This window comes from Lampris incognitus, chromosome 1 (genome assembly GCF_029633865.1).
Source record: "Lampris incognitus isolate fLamInc1 chromosome 1, fLamInc1.hap2, whole genome shotgun sequence".
Classification (NCBI taxonomy): domain Eukaryota; kingdom Metazoa; phylum Chordata; class Actinopteri; order Lampriformes; family Lampridae; genus Lampris; species Lampris incognitus.
The window spans coordinates 41,106,328-41,126,828 of NC_079211.1; the positions used below are offsets into that span (position 1 = coordinate 41,106,328).

At 45.4% G+C, this 20,501-nt stretch overlaps 1 protein-coding gene across 1 annotated transcript in view; it reads right to left on the reverse strand.

The window, feature by feature from the left end:
- The window catches only part of fat4 (FAT atypical cadherin 4), a 124,188-nt gene that overhangs the window by 16,580 nt on the left and 87,107 nt on the right, over nt 1-20,501 (reverse strand). The window contains exons 7-14 of the mRNA XM_056274443.1: nt 19,081-19,261; nt 16,820-17,070; nt 11,762-16,111; nt 9,817-9,921; nt 8,287-8,594; nt 2,934-3,019; nt 852-1,031; nt 171-295 (exon numbers count right to left, since the gene is read on the reverse strand). Of these exons, the coding sequence (XP_056130418.1) occupies nt 171-295; nt 852-1,031; nt 2,934-3,019; nt 8,287-8,594; nt 9,817-9,921; nt 11,762-16,111; nt 16,820-17,070; nt 19,081-19,261 (5,586 nt within the window). The remainder of the gene's footprint in view (nt 1-170; nt 296-851; nt 1,032-2,933; nt 3,020-8,286; nt 8,595-9,816; nt 9,922-11,761; nt 16,112-16,819; nt 17,071-19,080; nt 19,262-20,501) is intronic.

Below are 20,501 nucleotides of genomic sequence, written 5' to 3' on the forward strand. Positions count from 1 at the left end.
ATCCCCCAGTGAGTTAAGATGAAGTAAAAATGCAGCAGCGTGGCCTATATTAAGTAACATGGTGCAGTCGGATGACTCATGAGGAAGGTTCATAAATAGTCATGACAGAATATGCATTGATAAGTGCATCCTCAGCAAAAGACAAGACACTTCAAAAGAACAATACTCACATTTCTCACAGTATTTGCCAGTGAAGCCGTCCACACACTGGCACTGCTGCCAGGACCAGTGGTCCAAACAGGTGCCCCCGTGTCTGCAGGGGTTGGCGGTGCAGGCTCCTTCCAGTCTAGGGCATCTGCAGGAAGACAGACACACAAATGGACAGACAGTAAAGAATGACAGTCAGACAGATAAACAGGCAGGCTCCATAATGGTCAGCCACACAGTCGATTGCTAGGAGGTCCTGAAAAAAGGAACTGTGGGTGTAAAATGAAATGAGACCTCCCACCTTCCACCCTCCACCCCCCCCCCCTCAGCAGAAGAATATGCTGCAAAAGCCTCAAGAGCATTAGCATATCAAAAGATCTGTCTGCGCCACCATTCACGATTAAGAGAAAAAAAGGGGGGAAAAATAAAGAATGAAAAAATCTCTGGCATTCTGCGGTTGGTTTCTCTCTTAAAAAAAATTCAAATAGAAAAAGAAACCCTGCTATTTCTTCTATTTAAAAAAAATCCCCCTCTTTTTAACCACTGTCGAGAGGATTGGAGCTCGTGAACTGGCGTCCCATGGCGAGTGTTGAGAAGGTTATGGAAAACAGACAGATGGCAGGAGGGGAAAGATGGGAAGGTAGAGAGATGATGATGTGTGTGTGTGTGTGTGTGTGTGTGTGGGGGGGGGGGGTTGCACAGACCTGTCAAGGATATCACGCGATGCCAGCGCCTGACTTGGCTCTAGTGGTCGGCCGTTGACGGCGAACTCCATGATGCAGCCGACGAAGTCATGGGTGGCGACCTGCCCGGGCCGGTGAAGGATGGGCTCTATTGACCGGACACCTCCCACCGAGAGCCTGTTAGGCTGGACGTCCAGTATCCTGCACACACACACGCACACACGCATACACACACACACACACACACACACACACACACAATCATACAATCATACATGCATGCATGAAAGTACACAGGGAAAGGGGGCACAGACAGGCAAACACAACATTAAACAAATGGACGAACACAGGCATGGGTACAAACAGGAGCACACACAGACACGATACAGAGTATATAGAGTATAAAGAGAGATCCTAAAGTTACAGGCCCTCACTGGATTCTCTTCAATTGCCAAATCAATCACAAACACACACACAAACACACACACACCCCTGCTGTTATTCACAGTAGAAGACATAATTTGCGAATGCCGGGGCATCTGGGTACTGTAGCGGTCTATTCTGTTGCCTATCAACACGGGGATCGCCGGTTCGAATCCCCGTGTTACTTCTAGCTGGGTCGAGCGTCCCTACAGACACAGTTGGCCGTTTCTGTGGGTGGGAAGCCGGATGTGGGTATGTGTCCTGGTCGCTGCACTAGCGCCTCCTCTGGTCAGTTGGGGTGCCTGTTCATGGGGGGAGGGGCGACTTGGGGGAATAGCGTGATCCTCCCATATGCTACGTACGTCCCCCCTGGCGAAACTCCTCACTGTCAGGTGAAAAGAAGCGGCTGGCGACTCCACATGTATCGGAGGAGGCATGTGGTAGTCTGCAGCCCTCCCCTGGCTCGACAGAGGGGGTGGAGCAGCGACTGGGACGGCCTGGAAGAGTGGGGTAATTGGCTGGATACAATAGCGGGGGGGGAAAGGGAAATTCCAAAAAATAAAAAAATATTTTATTATTATATAAACATCCTCGCGACCCTGAGAGCAGGATAAGCGGGTAGGATAACGGCTGGAAATATAAATATATTATATATTTTAATAGGAGTTTGCATGTTCTCTCCATGTCTGCGTGGGTTTCCTCCGGGGGCTCCGGTTTCCTCCCACAGTCTGAAGACATGTAGGTCAGGTGAACCGGCCATACTAAATTGTCCCTAGGTGTGAATGTGTGTGTGTGTGTGGGCCCTGTGGTGGACTGGCGGCCTGTCCAGTGTGTCTCCCCGCCTGCCGCCCAATGACTGCTGTGATAGGCTCCAGCATCCTGCGACCCCAGTCGGGATAAGCGGCTTGGATAACAGATGGAAAAATAATAATAATTTGCGAATGCCCAGCGTGCATGTTTGTCAAGTCAAATCGCATGGTCACGTGTGTCGAGGTCAACCTGTGTGCGATCCATTTCTTCTGCACCACAACAAACAAAGTCCACATCACTTCTTCGACTATTCCTTTACAGACAGTGAGATTTGTCTCTCTGTCGTTTAAGTCCAAGTGTCAGGCACCCCACTTTCCTTTATTTCTTTTTGTTAAGCGGCTCTTTTGAGTGTTTGGGTTCTTATTTTGGTTCGCTTCAAATATATGCAGGAAATATATAATCAGCGTTGTTAATCCCTCAACACAAATAGATAAAGCAGACGTGGAGTGGTCAGACAGCTGGGAAAAACCGTCGGAGACATTTCCAAGTCATTAGCAAAACCTTTTGGATAAGGTTCATTTTTCCCTCAAATTTTCCAGGCCTGGAATATCCAAATTCCGTCACATTACTGAACTGTCAGTGACGGCACAAACGCACCGTGTCATCAGACTGTGAACGTAGATGTCATGCTCAGAGAAACGGTGTATGTCTTTGTGTGTGTTTGTGTATATGTGCACGCACATACATATGCTTATGGGTGCAAACAAAGGCATGTCTGTGTTTGCATATAAAATGTGTGTGCACGTGTACACAATTGTGTGCACGCGTGTATCTGCATTTGAATGTGTGTGTGTGTGTATGTGTGTGTGTGTGTGTGTGTGTGTGTGTGTGTGTGTGTGTATATGGTGTGTGAGAGTGAGATTGCCTTACCAATCAGTGTGCACTGCCACGTTGCTCACAGCGCAGTAGCCTGGCTCCTGGTCATCGCCGCACAAGTCCACAGTCAGGGATGCAGCCTGACACACACACACACACACACACACACACACACACATGCACACATACACATACACACACACACACACACTCACACACACAGCCACACGTTAATGTCTTTAATATTGGGCTGCACAGCAAACACAAAGAAACACCAATCAATGCATTTGAGTGATTTTGTCTTGCAAACACACCAAGGAAATTGTCGACACCTAGACACGGATCCATATTGTTTGCACATTGGCAGAGAGGCTGAGTCTGAGTGACTGACTGTCCAGGATCTGAGCTCCCTCTACAAGCTCATTTATGATAAGCGGGATTCAAATCAATTCCACAGTCACAGCATAAACAAATCCAATATGTCTAGATCACCTGTGATTGTAACAAGGCTACTGGCACCAACAAACCAATCAATGTCTCTCTCCCTCTGCTGCTTTCTGTTTTCATAATACCATATGGAGGAGCATGCGGGTAGCGTAGTGGTCTATTCCGTTGCCTACCAACACGGGGATCGCTGGTTCGAATCCCCGTGTTACCTATGGCTTGGTCGGGCGTCCCTGCAGACACAATTGGCCGTGTCTGCGGGTGGGAAGCCGGATGTGGGTATACTAAGTCCTGGTCGCTGCACTAGCACCTGCTCTGGTCAGTCGGGGCGCCTGTTTGGGGGGGGGGGGGGTGTAGTGTGATCCTCCCTCGCACTACGTCCCCCTGGTGAAACTCCTCACTGTCAGGGGAAAAGAAGCAGCTAGCGACTCCACATGTACCGGAGGAGGCATGTGGTAGTCTGCAGCCCTCCCCGGATCGACAGAGGGGGTGGAGCAGTGACCGGGACGGCTCAGAAGAGTGGGGTAATTGGCTGGATACAATTGGGGAGAAAAAGGGAGAAAAAAAATATATCTATCTATCTATCTATCTATCTATCTATCTATCTATCTATCTATCTATCTATCTATCTATCTATCTATCTATCTATCTATCTATCTATGCATCTTTCTATAGATAGATAGATAGATAGATAGATAGATAGATAGATAGATAGATAGATAGATAGATATAAAGGCCCTATGTAGCTAAATGTATGGAGAATTGAGTGTGCCTTAATGAATAGAGCAAGCCACTGTCTGGGTTAGGGGTTTCAATCCCGGTGCACCCCAATGGGTACAGCAGGGCACTTTCAGTGTCGGGTGTTAGGGTGAATTTAAAGCTAAACTGAAAACACATCTGCTCACGCGGTACTGTACGATGCGTTGGATAACGTGTGCACCCCGGCTCTTTTCCTTCCACTTCTCTTTTTTTCATTCCTTCACGACAGAGGTTAGAACGCTGGTATAAAAGTGTCATATTGAGCAGCAAACGTTTCCTATTTCCTCTCAACGGTGCTAAGCGTTCGCCCAGATGTGGGTCACTCCCTCTGTTCTAACCGAGGCGTTGCTAAGGAAGAGAGAGAGGTGGTGAGGAAACCGCGTGGAAAAGCGTGTGAAAGTGTTGAAAAAGCAGGGCATCACGCTCCACCTCTGCTGGATGTAAAGTAAACATAGACCCCACTGGCCCAGATCTCCTACACAAATCATCCCCTGCGAGCATGACCCCCCAACCCCGGTTCAGACACACACACACAACACACACACACACACACACACACACACACACACACACACACCTCTTTCTAATACACTTTTGTACTCTCTCTTTCATACAATAAGTCACACCTGAGCAAGAGGCACAGATACAAATACAGTTTCATACACTTGCAGAAATACACAAAGAAACACTTACTCACAAGTGTGCATACGAGTACATATATTCTTTCCCTAGTCCACTTTCTCTATTACAGTTACACCTGGGCCAAACACACACACACACACACTTACTCAAACACGCAGACATACACACACACTTACTCAAACACACGTGCGCACACACACAACTTTTTCATACATTTTCGTACTCTCTCTTTCATACAATAAGTCACACCTGAGCAAGAGGCACAGATACAAATACACTTACAGAAACAAAAACACACAAACAAACTCTTCCTCACAAGTGGGCATAAAAGTACATATATTCTTTCTCTAGTCCACTTTCTCTAATACACTTACACTTGGGCCAAGCAGGCACAGGCACATACACATACACACACACACACACACACCAAACGTAATTGGCAACACTGAGAGCAAGGGTTTATGGGCTGAAACACAACAAGGGAAACAGGACTCATTTGTCTTGTTTGCCTCCTTGACTTGAGTACCAGAGCAAACGTCAGAAACACATGGGCAGTTTATTAATGTCTTTTCCTCCGCCATCGAGCCAGCATAGCTGTGTCACACACACTCTGTCAAGTGTCTCATGGCACTTTCTCCTCAACCCTCCAACACCCTTGGAAATTAGTATCAAATGTGATGCACGCCTGCATGCACACGTGCACACACACACACACACACACACACACACACACACACACACACACACACACACAAAGACAAGGAGCATGTTTGGAATAAACAACTGTGAGCCAAAATTGAGGAAAATTTCACCAGAAACTGTTTTCTGATGACTACTTCATACTGGAGAGGCGTAGCATTTCTCTGTTGTGGCGAATCCCTGCACCGTTTGGCATGAAACATCCCGCTACTTTTACATAGAATCTCTTTTTCCCATCCTTTCTGGGACAGATTATTCAGCCAATCAAGATGTCTGTGATTACTTGTTTTGTGCCGAGTACTGGTATCCAAAACAACATTTCCCAACCCAGGTCGGTTCAAGCTTTTGTGGTTTGTTCCGTGATTCTCATAAAACCAGTTCTGGCAAATGGTGCTTTTGTTATGGATGATCTAAGAGCAATCATCTTCTCATGAATAATAGTGGTGATTGGTGCTGAGGGGACCTCTGGGTAAATTCCATCATACTACTCAACAGAAAGAGCAGAGTTCCTGTCTCTTAAGGATGCCCTGAGATAAATAACCTCACATTAAGATGAATGCAGATGTAACACTCGTCATTTAGTCTTCATGAGGGACAACGGTTAGCAGAACTACAGATCTGATCACTCCAACTGGAACGCTTTCGGCGAAAATCTCAAAATTACCCCCTCGCTATCGGAAAGAGTCCCCCCAGGAAGCATTCCGGTGCCTCTTCTGTTGCACACAAAATGGTTTTATGTCAGACATTTTCAACATGTCTGCCGTAAATCAAAGAAGGTTGAATCAGTTCATCTGGATACAACGTTTATGAACCGATTCAACCTTCTTTGATTTTCTTCCCTGGATTACTGAGCATGCATCAACACTGTCTGTCATTAAGTCAAAAATGTAGCTGCGTTTTGGTAAAAAAAACAAACCTACACAGCCATCCGGGTAGTGTAGCGGTCTATTCCGTTGCCTACCAACACGAGTATCGCCGGTTTGAATCCCTGTGTTACATCCAGCTTGGTCGGGTGTCCCTACAGACACAACTGGCCGTGTCTGCGGGTGGGAAGCTAGATGTGGGTATGTGTACTGGTCGCTGCACTAGGGCCTCCTCTGGTCGGTTGGAGCGCCTGTTCGGGGAGGAGGGGGAACTGGGGGGAATAGCGTGATCCTCCCACATGCTACGTCCCCCCGGTGAAACTCCTCACTGTCAGGTGAAAAGAAGCGGCTGGCGACACCACATGTATCGGAGGAGGCATGTGGTAGTCTGCAGCCCTCCCCGGATCGGCAGGGGGTAGAGCAGCGACCGGAACGGCTCGGAAGAGTGGGGTAATTGGCCGGACACAATTGGGGCAAAAAAGGGGGAAATTTAAAGAAAAACAAAAAAAATCTGTTTAAAACTGTTTGTCGCTGTCCATCTGTTGCGTGGCGGCTCCACTCCTCCGTTACCTCTGTGTAGAGATGGCAGTGCCAAAAATGAAACGTATTTAAGCAAGTTTGACTCAACTGAATAGGGAAACTTTATTTGCAAGCTACTGTGATTTTGTGTGTTCAGGCAGTTTGCAGATGCTTAATTTGGTAGTTACGGGCTTAATTTGGTAGTTACGGGATTATTTGGTTTAATTAACCTTTTTTACACAGTTAAACACTCTCCATTAGTCAAATAAACATTTCCCTTGTAAGCAAATTTATCAACATGAATTAAATGAACAGCTAAAGCAATAAATGCTTCAATTGTTATAAATGCTATAACCCTATTTCGTGACACGCTATTCAAATAACACAAAGCAATGGAATAATTAATCAAATAGAAAATATATACACTGCAAAAAATGTCCATCTTAACAAGTCATTTGTATGCGTCTAGTGAGTTTTAAATTATTTTACTCTTAAATGTACTTTGGAGCTCCCTCCACTAACATGGTGCTCTCATAATAAAGCAGCACATTGCTGAACTGGTGGATTCTCGCTGCCTTTTGACCAGAACCAAGAGCACATCTGACCATGGGAGTGACCCACATCGCCTTTTCTAAACACAGCGATCAGGTTCACTTTACAGCACCTCGGGGGGTTGGCACCTCGGGCATGACGGGAAAACACACTCTTTTTTTTTTTCCTCTCCCATTCTTCAGCACAATCAAGATCCACTCCTCCACCCTTACAGTCATCTCATACATAGGGTAACACTGTACAGGGTAGAATCACGGTTCTTGGGGCGTGTTGTATCGCTTTCCACACATCATTCGGCACTATCTCAGAACTGACAATTTAACGATTTTACCAGTTTCCTATGGAAGCCCCTTTGGTGGGAACTGACAGATTTGAAGTCCAGCAGGAGAGCTACATTATAGTAGGTTTGACAGGGCCTAGGAGGAGTTTACTCTATATCTCTATCTCGTTCTCTCTCTCAACACCACTGCAGAGAGCTGGCAGAGAGAACTACCTCATCTAAAGCATAAGAGAGAGAATTTCAACCTTCAGGGCCATTTCGGACCCCTATACTATAAATCACAACATGCAATAAAATATAATTGCAAACCATGAAAACCACAAGCAGAGCAACCCGTGGTTTAGTGGTTAAGGAGAGTTTAATTATCATCTGATGGCGCAAAACAGAATGTGAGGTCAAATTTGGATGCAGCTGTCAGCTATAAAAACTCAGTGCAATACTGCTATTGAAAGTACAGTCCACTATGTAGGCATACGTTTGGCAGCTGTCAGATTTCCCTCAAATGCTTTTGCAACTTTAGACACATTAGAACTGTATGCCCTCCGACGACACATTTTCCCATGCATCCATTAACAAAGGAAAAAATAAACAACCCCCAAAAGATTTTTTTTCACAAGCAATTTCTGTCTTAAAATCATGACATCCTTACCATTCCAGCCCTCCTGGCGATGACCGTGTGGAATTCTCCATCTGCGACTTTTATCATGGTCATTAGTTTATAAGTCCCACTCCCCAAGTTAAAGGAGAAACGCATCCGTCCTTCGAAGATCTCCAGAGCCAGGAACTCCGCCTTGTCTCCAGTCTGGTTGTCATGGTTGTACATGAGCAGCGCATTGCTCTTGAGGGTGGCGAACTTGATATAGATGTAGTTGTTGTTGGGATCAAGAGAAGGGAACTCCATGTAGGACAGCTCCTCGAAGCCGTAGCTGTTGAGCTCACAGTGTTTTCCGAAAACCCCTGAGGTTGAAGAGAGGGGAGGAAGAGTCAGACAGGAAATTTTTTTAAATTTATTTACCGTGCTACTTTGATCGTGACTTCTACATATACACGTCTGGTAGACAACATCAGATTCTTTTGCTCAGCTCTGTGATGTCTGCTGCACTACTGTGAAGATGGACTGTACTCATTTAGTGAACCCTGTTGCTATGTCAAGGTTTCTGTCCAATACATGTTAACTGTCAAACGATGTGAGGTGACAGACACAATTCTGTTCATCTGTACACATGTATGACCCAAGTAACAAAAATAGTCGATTGATTGATTCACATCCACTATCATTGACTATAAAGCAGATAATGCCCCCTGCAAATTGAGATTAAAGGTTCAAAAGTTTAGAAATGAAGTCTTTCAGATTTAAAACCAAGTGTTTTGAAAAACTAATACTTTTTTTTAATGGACTTTAATGGGCCATAAGTCATGAAATGCCCCCCCCCCTTTATTGGGGGGGTTCCCCATCCCCCCCCCCCAATTGTATCCGTCAAATTACCCCACTCTTCCGAGCCATCCCCGGTCGCTGCTCCACCCCCTCTGCTGATCCAGGGATGCTGCAGACTACCACATGCCTCTTCCGATACATGTGGAGTCGCCAGTCGCTTATTTTCACCTGACAGTGAGGAGCTTCACCTGGGGGACGTAGCGTGTGGAAGGATCACCCTATTCCCCCCAGTTCCCCCTCCCCCCCGAACAGGCGCCCCGACTGACCAGAGGAGGCGCTAGTGCAGCGACCAGGACACATACCCACATCCGGCTTCCCACCCGCAGACACGGCCAATTGTGTCTGTAGGAACGCCTGACCAAGCCGGAGATAACACAGGGATTTGAACTAGCGAGCCCCGTGTTGGTAGGCAACGGAGGAGACCGCTACACTACCCGGACGCCCGAAAAACTAATACGGTTTATAATGGACTTTAATGGGCCATAAAGTCAGGAAATCCCCCCCTTTAAGGGGCAATGTAGGCCTGAGAGTGTGATTCAGATAAAATCATTAAAATCATTTAAAATGGATGTTTCCCACAGCAGCAAAGTGATCATGGAAAAATCAGAAAACAAACAAAATGAATGTCAACTGGGTTCTGTTTAAAGAAAAAAAAAACTGACATCATTTGTTTGTTTCTCTAGGGGGATTATCCGCTCATCTGATATGCAGCAGCTATGAAGCATCCCTTCAGCCATTACTCACCAAATGGACAATGACAGTAATATCCATCCACCCGATTCTGACAGGAGCCGCCATTAAAACAAGGGTTACACTCACAGTGATTGATGATGGAATCACAGGTTTTGCCTGGTTTCACAAAACAACACAAATTAAAATGGATGAGGTGAAGGATGACATATGACGACCCCGAGGGGAACACAGTTCACAGTTGGGGCAGGGGATGTCCCTCTCAGCGGAGACCTTTCATCACCTCCCACTGCACAAAAACCTCTACCTCACGAAGTCATTTAATGTGCGAACGTAACAGGAGAACAATTTATCAACCAAAGGGCTGAGATAAGTTCACTTGATTTGTAATCTCGCATGTTTCAATGATTTTTTTTTGGAAACAAGTGACGGTAACTTGCAGTAATGCAGATCAGTCCAATTGTTTCAACACCACATTGGTATACCAAAAAATATTGAGGATGATTTCCACAAGAACTTCAATCAATTCACTCCAAGTAGCTATCTTCTACTTCAAAGACGGTTGAATCAGTTCATCTGGATACAATGTTTATTGATGGATACAATGTTTATTGACAGATGGTATCTGTCAATAAACATTGTATCCAGATGAACTGATTCAACCTTCTTTGAGTTTCTTACCTGGATTATTGAGCATGCATAAAGATGTATCTTTTACTTGTTTGAGAAAAATAAGGTTTTCAAACTTAATACTGACTTGAATGACTTGGGGATGTGAGTTTATTTTGCAGTACAGAAAGACATACAGTTTGAATGTATGCAAAAACACTGAGGTTCTTAGATATGTAAATAAATACATGAAGAAATTATAGTAAAAAAAGTGATTAAATATAAGGACTATGACAATGAACACAAACATGAACTGTGACTTTGCAGATAGAAACTGCTTCAAACAAGCTGCGATTCAAAAAGACGGACAATCACCTGCTATAAATGTATTTTTGGCTTTAAGTCCCGACACAAGTTCCTTAATGGAGATAAATTCTGTTGCCAAGAGCAGGCGGGGAAAACAGGAAGTTGAAAGTTCAGCACGAGGGCAGGAAAACTACTGTAAGTCAATAGGTGCAGCTCTTCAGAAGGGTCATTTGTCTCGAGGAAACCCTCAGGTTTGTGGTCATTTTTTATTGTCATAATAAAAAAGGACAGTAATGACCTGACTTGAGGCAAATGGCCTGTTACGGCTGAATTTGGAAATGTCTTTCAGATGCTGCAAGTAAGCAGCTGCCCAAACAGAAAGGAATCAAATGACTTTTCTTTTTTTTTTTAAATAATACTACTTAAAACCCTACTCCCCTTCAATAAAAATAATATCGAGGATTGATTTACTTCACGGTTTCTATACAGAGGGATTAGGTTCATTTCGGCTACTGCTAATTTATCAATATTTAATTTAGTATTTAATATTTAATATCCAAATAACAAATTCCTGATGGAAAAATTTCTCCTTATTCAGTTGATTAGAGACGGTTCTGTGTGTGGTCAAAGATATGCAGAGGCAGAAAAATGAAATGTGAAACTGATGTAGTGTGTCCGTGGAGTCTAAGCTAAGATCCCGACTAGGGGTCAGCATGTCTTCATCCTTTTTATTAAAGCAAACATGACAGGCTGATATGCATCACAGCTGATACCCCCCAACTAGTAATCACAAAACCAAACTGGTTTTGGCAGCCGTGCTTGTATGTTATGGCTACAACATCTCCTTGGAATCATTTATAAGCAAATATTTTCCTTGGACAAAGAGTAGGTGATGTGTGTGTCTTTGCATGAACATGTGACTATGTAAGTGTGTCTGTGTGCATGCGTGTGTGTGAACATGTGATTAGTTGTGTGTGTGTGTATTTTTATGCGTGTATATGGGTGCATGTGCTTGAGCGTAATATTTGTGTAACTGAGTGCTCATAAATTAATCCTAAATGACTCGTATTAAGGTTCACAGTACCTGAAAAGCCAGATTTGCAGAGGCAGTTGAAGCCACCGGGATAGTTCTGGCAGAGTGCCCCGTTCTTGCAAGGGTTGGAAAGACACTCATTGACATCCCTCTCGCAAGCCATTCCAGTGAAGCCATCTGGGCATGTACAGGAGAACCCCCCCACCAGATTGTGGCAAGTTCCACCATTGTGGCAGGGTGAAGGCTGGCACTCATCGATGTCTGTCTCGCACAGTGCTCCCGTATATCCTGGTCTGCAACTGCAGGCGTAAGGCTGCAGGGGTTGGTTGGAAACCAGGATCATAGGGATGCTTTCTTCTGTTTTCATGTCAGGGCCAACACTGAGACGCCTTTTGCAACTGCCTCCATTCTGACAGGGGTTGTGTGTGCAAGGATCGTGGTCCACTGCATCTATATGCACACCACTCTGCCTGTGCAGAATATCTTTGATGCTCTGGAAGAATGTCGCCACACCGCTGGGACTGACATACTGTCCCTGCCCCCGCTTCACAGCCGCCATCAGGAAAGTCTGGTTGTTGAGCTCAAATGCACCATAGAGCAGCACCCCTGTGCCCAGCCCTGCCAGCTGAGAGTTGGCGATGCGCAAGACACTTTGGTAGTGATCCGTAAGGAAGCTCTTAACTCCCTGGGAGTGTAGTCGGATGAGTATGCTGTTGTCCACAGTGGCGTTAGTGTAGCCCATGAAAAAGACCCGGGCAGTATTGCTGACGGACCCATGGACACCGTCACTGCTACGAATGGTTAAGTCAAAGGTCCCATCTGTTGAGCGAGCCTTTGAGCTGAGGTTGCATGTACCTGTTGGTATACTAAACAGACCAGAAGAGGGAGGAATCAAGGAGCAGTGGAACCTGTCCTGGATATCGGGGTCTTGTGGTTTCACAACTCCCAAGGAACCACCGGGGAACATATTACCAAAATAGTGGACATAGATCTCCATGGACCTAGGCTGTGAAGGGTTGTCATTCTGATCATTGACCTTGATGTGAATGGTTCCTGTGGAGGACATCTGAGGCACACCAGAGTCCTTTATCACAACAGGGAGATAGAAGTCACTGATCTGCTCCCTGTCAATCTCTCGACTGGTGGTCAAGACTCCAGCCGGACTGAGAATGAAGTAGCTGTTGGCGGAGCCTGTACTGAGATGGCTGTATGAGAAAGGACCTTGGTTGGGTGGTAGATCTGGGTCAGAGGCTGCTAAAGTCGTGACTGCAGTTCCAGCTCTCTGGTTTTCCATTACCTCAGCGATGATGGTTGTCAAAGTTGGACCATTATCATTGATATCTTCCAGGTTCACGATCAAAGTAGCACTTCCAGTGGCAGATGGGGAACCAGTGTCCACAGCTAAAACTGTTAGATTATAAACTGGGGTTGTTTCTCTGTCTAGCTCTGCTGCTACAGATACTTGGCCAGTTTGAGGGTTGATGGTGAAAACGTTTTTATTAAACTCAGGGGCAAAGGAGTAAGAGAATCTGCTCCAGCTTGGGATGGAGTCTGAGTCCTGGGCACTGACAAAAGTTACCAAACCACCAGGTGAGAGGCCCTCGCTGATCTGCACATCATACAGCTCTTGAGTAAAGACAGGGGGATCATTGGCATCAAGGATTGTAATGTTCACGAACACCTCGTCGATATCTGCCCCTCTGATACTTCCAGCATTTTTGGCCAATACCTTAAGAGAGATTTTTTCCTCTTTCTCACGGTCGAGAGTGCCGGTAACATAAATCTGACCTGTCCTCTTGTTGATACCAAATCCTTTTTTTCGACTCTTCCCAAAAATGAGGTAGTAAACCATTCCGTCATCACCTTGGTCTCGATCACTGGCAAACACTTCACCAACTGTAGTGCCTTTTGGAGCAGCTTCAGAGATTTCAAAGTAGTACTGTTTGGAGACAAAGCGGGGTACATATTCATTGGCTCCCTTTAGCTGAATGTTGACATTGGCAAAGCTGCAGCGCTCCTCATCTGGAACGTTGAATGCCTTTACTGTCAAATGGTAAACCTGCTTAGCCTCATAATCTAAGAACCCCTGGGTGGTGATGATGCCAGTGTTTGGGTCGATAACAAAGAGGTCACTGTCTGATGACTGGATTACATAGGCCATGACTGCATTGGCGCCCGAATCACTATCTGTAGCATTCATTTTTACCACTGTGGTGCCACTAGGAACATTCTCCTGTACAACAGGGAAATACTCATCAGGGTTAAATACAGGGGGGTTGTCGTTGACATCGGTCACATGAATTGTCACCGTGACATAGCTGGTTTTTGCAATCCAGCCCCCATCTGTGGCTGAAACTTTGAGCTCATGTCGCTGCTTCTCTTCAAAGTCTAGTGGTTGCGCTAATGACAGAACACCAGTTTTACTGTTTATCACAAACAAACCCTTGTCATTGCCTGAGTTGATGTTGTACGTGACAAGGCCATTCATTTCTTTATCCTTGTCTCTTGCCAAAAGGGTTCGTATTGCCGTACCAATGGCAAGGCTTTCGGGTACTGTTGCTGTGATTTGGCTTTGAGAGAACTCAGGTGTGTGGTGGTTTTCCTCTGTCACCGCCACTCGCACTGATGTTCTCGCAGACAAAGGAGGATTTCCTCTGTCTCTGGCTTTAATGTCAATGAGGAAAACTTTATTCACATCAGAGGTAAGTGGAGAGGCAACGGTAACCCATCCGCTCTGCTGGTCCAGTTTGAATTTGCTCGAGCTGTTTCCTCCTGATATTAGGTACTCTATCTCAGAGTTCAGGCCAAAGTCCTTCTTGTCATGGGCTACCACTCTGATTAGCTTGGTGCCAACCTTGACACTTTTAGTAACAGGAGTGAAGTAACTAGTTGACTCAAAATTGGGGGGGTTATCGTTACTGTCCACAATATTCACAATAACGGTGGTCTCACTCATGAGTGGCTTGATTCCACGGTCTGAAGCTGTGACAATGAAGCTGTGTCGGTTGATATTTATGCTACTAGCGTGTGTCATGTTCTGATATTTCAACTGCTGCTTTACAAATATCTCTCCAGTACTTGAGTTGATCCTGAAATACTCAGACTGAGATCGGATAAAATAAAATATTTTGCCATTGAAGCCCTTATCTGGATCTGTGGCAGATACCTGAGTGACCAGCGAGCCCACCTCTGTCAGCTCAGGGTAGTCCAGATAGTATGATGGTCGGCTGAATCTGGGGGGATTATCATTTACATCCGTTATGAATATTGTGACATCTGTGCTTACTGTCCATCCAGAATCATGGGCTGACACTTTGGCGATGTAATGATCAGTGTCCTCCCTATTAAGAGGCCTACTGATGGTTATGTCTCCTGTGCTGGGATTGATATTAAATGGGAGGCTAGTATCTGTGATTGAATATTTGCTTATGGCATTAGCACCAGTGTCCTCATCTGTGGTGGTGACCCTGGTGACAGTGTAACCTACAGGAGCGCTCTCGGTGACCGTAGCACTAAAAATCTTAGAAAACCTCGGGGCATTGTCATTAACATCCAGTACGTTGATGACGACTTTGACTGTTGTGCTTTTGGGTGTGGCTCCTCGGTCGATGGCTTTGATTTTCAAAGTGTACTGAGGCACTTTCTCCCGGTCAAGTGGCCTGGTGGTTCGGATTTCACCAGTGGCCCGGTTGACACTGAAACTGTTCTCCTTGTTACCATCGACAATGGCATACTCCAGCTGTCCGTTTGGTCCGCTGTCCTGGTCGATAGCGGAGACTATTAGCACCTGCTGAGGAGACAGGTTCTCTAGTATTTCAGCATGGAATGGCTCCTTAGCAAACACTGGGTGATTGTCATTAACATCTATCACGGTTATTTCTACCTTCTCATAGGAAGAGTAGGGGGGGAAACCTTGGTCCCTGGCCTCCAGCCAGAGCACATACTTTTGAATGTGTTCATAATCCAAGGGATGTTTGATTGACAGCTCTCCTGAAAGTTGGTCAATATGAAAGGCGTTATCCAGATTGCCGCTGGCAATGTAGTACGACAGCGGCCCGCCCCTCGTCGAAGACCCGGTCACTGTGGTAACAATCGTGTCAGTCCGCTGACTCTCGGTGAATGTGAATGTGCGATCCCTCAGCCTGATAACAGGGAAATCCCCGCCGGTGACAAAGCGGACCGTCACAGTGGTTGTATCTGTTTTGGGATTGGCTCCGCCATCCTTCACTCTAACAGTAAGGGTGACCTCTGAGCTTCCTGTCAGCCTCTCACTGGCTGTGATGGCACCTCGGACAGGATCGATCTTGAACTTCTCAGAGCTACGTCCCATCAGGGAGTAGTGCAGCTGGGCGTTGGATCCTGCATCTTCATCAGTCACAGTAACAGCAAAGACCAAAGAGCCTAAAAGCAAAAGCAAATGAGAATAAATAAGGAAAAACATGTTCTTTGTATTCCCCCCCCCCTCTCTCTATCTCTCTCTCTCTCTGTCTATGTCTCTCACTCTCTTTATACATGTCCACCTACTGAATGTGTTACAATTCTGTACTCAACCTTTTATTTGATGTAAAATTTGGATAATTTCTGGAACATTATTATTCAATGTTTATAGTGAACATTTTTGCTTGTGTTTTTACTAGTCATTAGGGGATGGAAAGGTGAAAAGCACCAGGGAGGATGAGGGAAAATAAAAGACTCAAAATGTGAGCTGGCACCTAACTTCTCAAATGTGTGGCATATGCCTTCTACTACTGTGTTAAGAAGCAGCTCAGCTGAAGCCTTTTTACTGTCTCACAAAGCTGTAAACGTCATTCTTTTAAAATCCAAAGCCATTTGTCTCCTGACATAATATGTTTTGCATTTTAAGACCAATAAATGGTATGGGTTGGAACATTGCGCTAAACACCAAATGTGAAACCCTTTGTTTCCTAAAGCTTTTGGGGCTTAATCTGTAATTTTCATCAGATCCACAAACTTCAAAGGTCTGCTCTTTCAGCACAACACTGGATTTCACAGTAAAGCCGCAGTAACAGTGTGCTAAATGCGAGAACATACTACGAACGAAACACAGACTTCGATGCAAGACAGTTTTTCTGCGGCTGTGGCACCAACCTGCTGAGGTGGAGGCAGGGATGTGGGTGACGTAGGGATGGTGGTGGAAACGGGGAGGGTTGTCATTGATGTCGGACACCGTCACAGACACGGTGGTGGAGCTGGACATGCCCTGAGGCTGCCCTCCATCTGTAGCTACAACCAGCAGCTGGTAATTGGTCCTGGCTTCACGGTCCAGCAGGGAGCTGGTGATTATCTGACCAGTGGCTGGGTTGATGGAGAACTGGCCATTGCCTCCGGTCAGACTGTAGCTGTAACAATAATAGAATGAGTCTTAAGTTACAGCAAAAGTCAAATGGAAGTGATGATCCTCAAAGTTTGGTTTTCATTTAAGCAACTAAAACATAGTATGGTAGATAACACATATAAGTCAGCCAACAAAAGGAAGCACTTTACACTGTTTTCAGTTGCAGTCAAGTAATGTGACTCTTCTTCAACAAAAGTAACACAACCAAATTCAAACAGCAAATCTGGGCAACCCCCTCATTTTTAAGTGTGTTTCCACCAGTTTTTTTTTTTGTGGTAAAATTATGAAAATCAACAATAATCTGCTCAAACAAAACATCTCTGGGACCAACTTGTTCCAAATAATTACTGAAATAATGTAAAGTGACATTCCCCTCTGTGTGAAACCTCAAAACAAATATCCCCCCACGTCCAGTCTCACGTTCAGTGACAGCTGATCCACACATCATTACACATTACAGTCGGTTATGTAAACCCATAACATGTTGGGTGTTCGACTTTAATAGACCTTGTCCATGATTTGGTCCACTGGAAATGATATCTGAGGATTCAAACGAGGAATCAGCAATTTTGGAGCTGATCAAAGCCATCAGCTACGACTCATTGCCCGGCGCTGCTTCTCAGTGCTGTCACAATGTGTCCTACAGAGGGCGCTGTATCAATCTTTAAAAGGACCCGGCAGATTCAATAGAAAAGCTCACACAAGAAAGATCATAGTACACCGTTATGGTCAGCATGTTGTATAGGGCCATCACTAGATCTTTTCAGCTGACGAATTTTTGAGACGTCCATCTCCGTAGTCTGTGAAACGCTGTTAGGTCGTCCAGCTTTCTCCGAGCACACAGGCCCTGTGTGTGTTAAGCTGCTCTCTCTGCTGAAGTCTACAGTTGGAGACACCCCAGAATTCTTTATAACCAGAGGCCCATACTTTCTCGCTTTCCAACCAGGATCATGTTTCACTCTGTATCTCAGAAGTTTCCAGCGAGATCCAGATGCAAACACAAACTGACACATACATGTACACTTCAGCGCATACTTTAAAACTGCTTCTCACAAAAGCATTGCCCGAACCCCCGAAACACACATATAGGATGACAAATGACAGATTAAAGTGGGAACACAGGCGGGGTGTGTTGGCTTATTTGGACAACAACAACAATGATGTAAAAAAAAAACCCCTCTCCACAGGTGCCTGTGGCCCAAACATAGTCCAGAGACAAGTTAGGGTTTGGGGCTTAACATTTAATGGGCTGTGAAAATCAAAACTAATAACTGATGGTAACCGGTTCTGGTCTCCATTAAGGGTCTCGAACCCCCACCGGAGCCTCCAATGGGCACTGCTCGCACTGTCATTGACAATTAATATCCTCATTACTATGTTTTGGGAAACTGGAGCACGTTGCGGTACCCCCCAACGTGTAACCAGCAGGGTCATTAAGGAGAGGAGAGGGGTCGGATCTGAGTCAACGTCCGGCCTGACAGAGACCAGCCAGAAGCTCTCACATGCAAAGGTAGGGGGGTGGGGGGTGTCTCAAATGTGAAAAACACTGTCTTTCAGTTTGTGAACCGCAGTCCAAACAGGGACTTGGGAGTGTTGACTAAACTCTACAACTCCCCCTAAAATCCTGTCATCAATTGAAACACTGGCCCGAAACTTCACAAAGATGGGGATGGAGAACCATTACCTAAAACCTCGTTAAGCCTGCAAGAGCATTTTCAGCCCACTTCAACAAACCAAACTCAGGACCAGGTAGTAAGTGGTAACATGAACTGTGATGTTTAAAGAGGGAAAACTTGAGCAAGCTGTTTTGGAGCATTTGTGAAAACAGAATTTCTATCCCCAAATTGTAAGGTCATATTAATCTATATATAAATTAATTAATCTATATATATACACATTGATCTATATCTATATATATTAATCTATATAAATAAGGAACCACGAGCAAATGAGCGGTCCGGCGTGACACAGACTAAATGTGAGAAGCCCAAAGCTCCCCTGAGCCGGTCCGTACCTTATAACGCCGTTGATGCCCACGTCTGCGTCGGAGCTATTGACCAACAACACGTCGGTCCCCGTGGGGGCGTCCTCTGCGATGGTGGTGTGGAAGGCGGAGGAGGTGAAAACTGGGACGTTGTCGTTTACGTCATCCACCAGAACCGTCACCATGCCTGTTCCACTGAGAGGTGGAGAACCTTTTGGGACATGGTGGAAAAGGGAAGGAGGAAGAAGAAGAGGTAATGAGTGAATATAAAAGAAGGGAGAGGTGGCGAGCAAGAGAGTGATGCACATTTTGTTCTCAATCAATTATTGTACATATCTGAGAAACATGGGGCAGAACCATTGTAACACATTTTGACATAATCAAGTTTAATTGTTAGCCAGCTAAGTTTGCACAGACTAGGGAACCGACTTAGTTGGATGATCACGTAAAAAGAAAAAAGAAGACAAACTCAAAAGTGGGAAAACTAAGAGTATCTACAAAGATCTAGAAAAGAGAATGTACAAATCTAGGGGGTCTGAGCCTCTTTGGACAAAAAGGGATTAAAGAAATAACATGATTTTTCCCCTCCCCCTTTTTCTCCCCAATTGTACTTGGCCAATTACTCTACTTTCCGAGCCGTCCCGGTCGCTGCTCCACCCCCTCTGCCGATCCGGGGAGGGGGTGGACCAACCAGAAGAGGCGCTGGTGCAGCGACCAGGAGACATACCCACATCCGGCTTCCCACCCACAGACATGGCCAATTGTGTCTGTAGGGATGCCCGACTAAGCCGGAGTTAACATTGGGATTCGAACCTGAAATCCCCATCTTGGTAGGCAATGGAATAGAGCACTATGCTACCCGACCGCATAAAAATAATATGTTTCTCTCTAAAAAAAAAAAAAAAAAAGCAAAAAGGTATGATCAAAAATCTCCAGTTAGAAGGTCTCCACTAAACTGTTATTTCAGCACTGAGGAACATATTGCGCTGGTGAAAGGACACGAAGATATGTATATATATATATATGTCTGGCTTGAAATTACAGACTTTTATAGCAGACAATATAAGAGTCCCATCATACGCTCAAGGAAGACGGTGAAGGGCAAAGAGTAACATATTATATGAGGGCATTTAAGGCCCCCATTTCGTTTTTGGCCGCACGATGACTTATTGTACACGACTTGTCATTTGCAGTCAGATCCACACTGAAGCAATTCATACCCTTGCGTGGGCTCAACCACATTATCCCCGCTGCATTTAATTCCAGCAAATGTCTTTGGCCACCAATTTGGGTTTCAAAAGGCCGTACTGCCACATCAACACACACCAGCGGAGAACACATCAAAAGGGGGCTCGGTGTCTCTGAAAGGGAATCTCTCGGGCGTCCTTCCTGGGGTCTTGGATACCCGTAGATATAATCTTCACGGTGAGGTATCTATTTTAAGGTACACG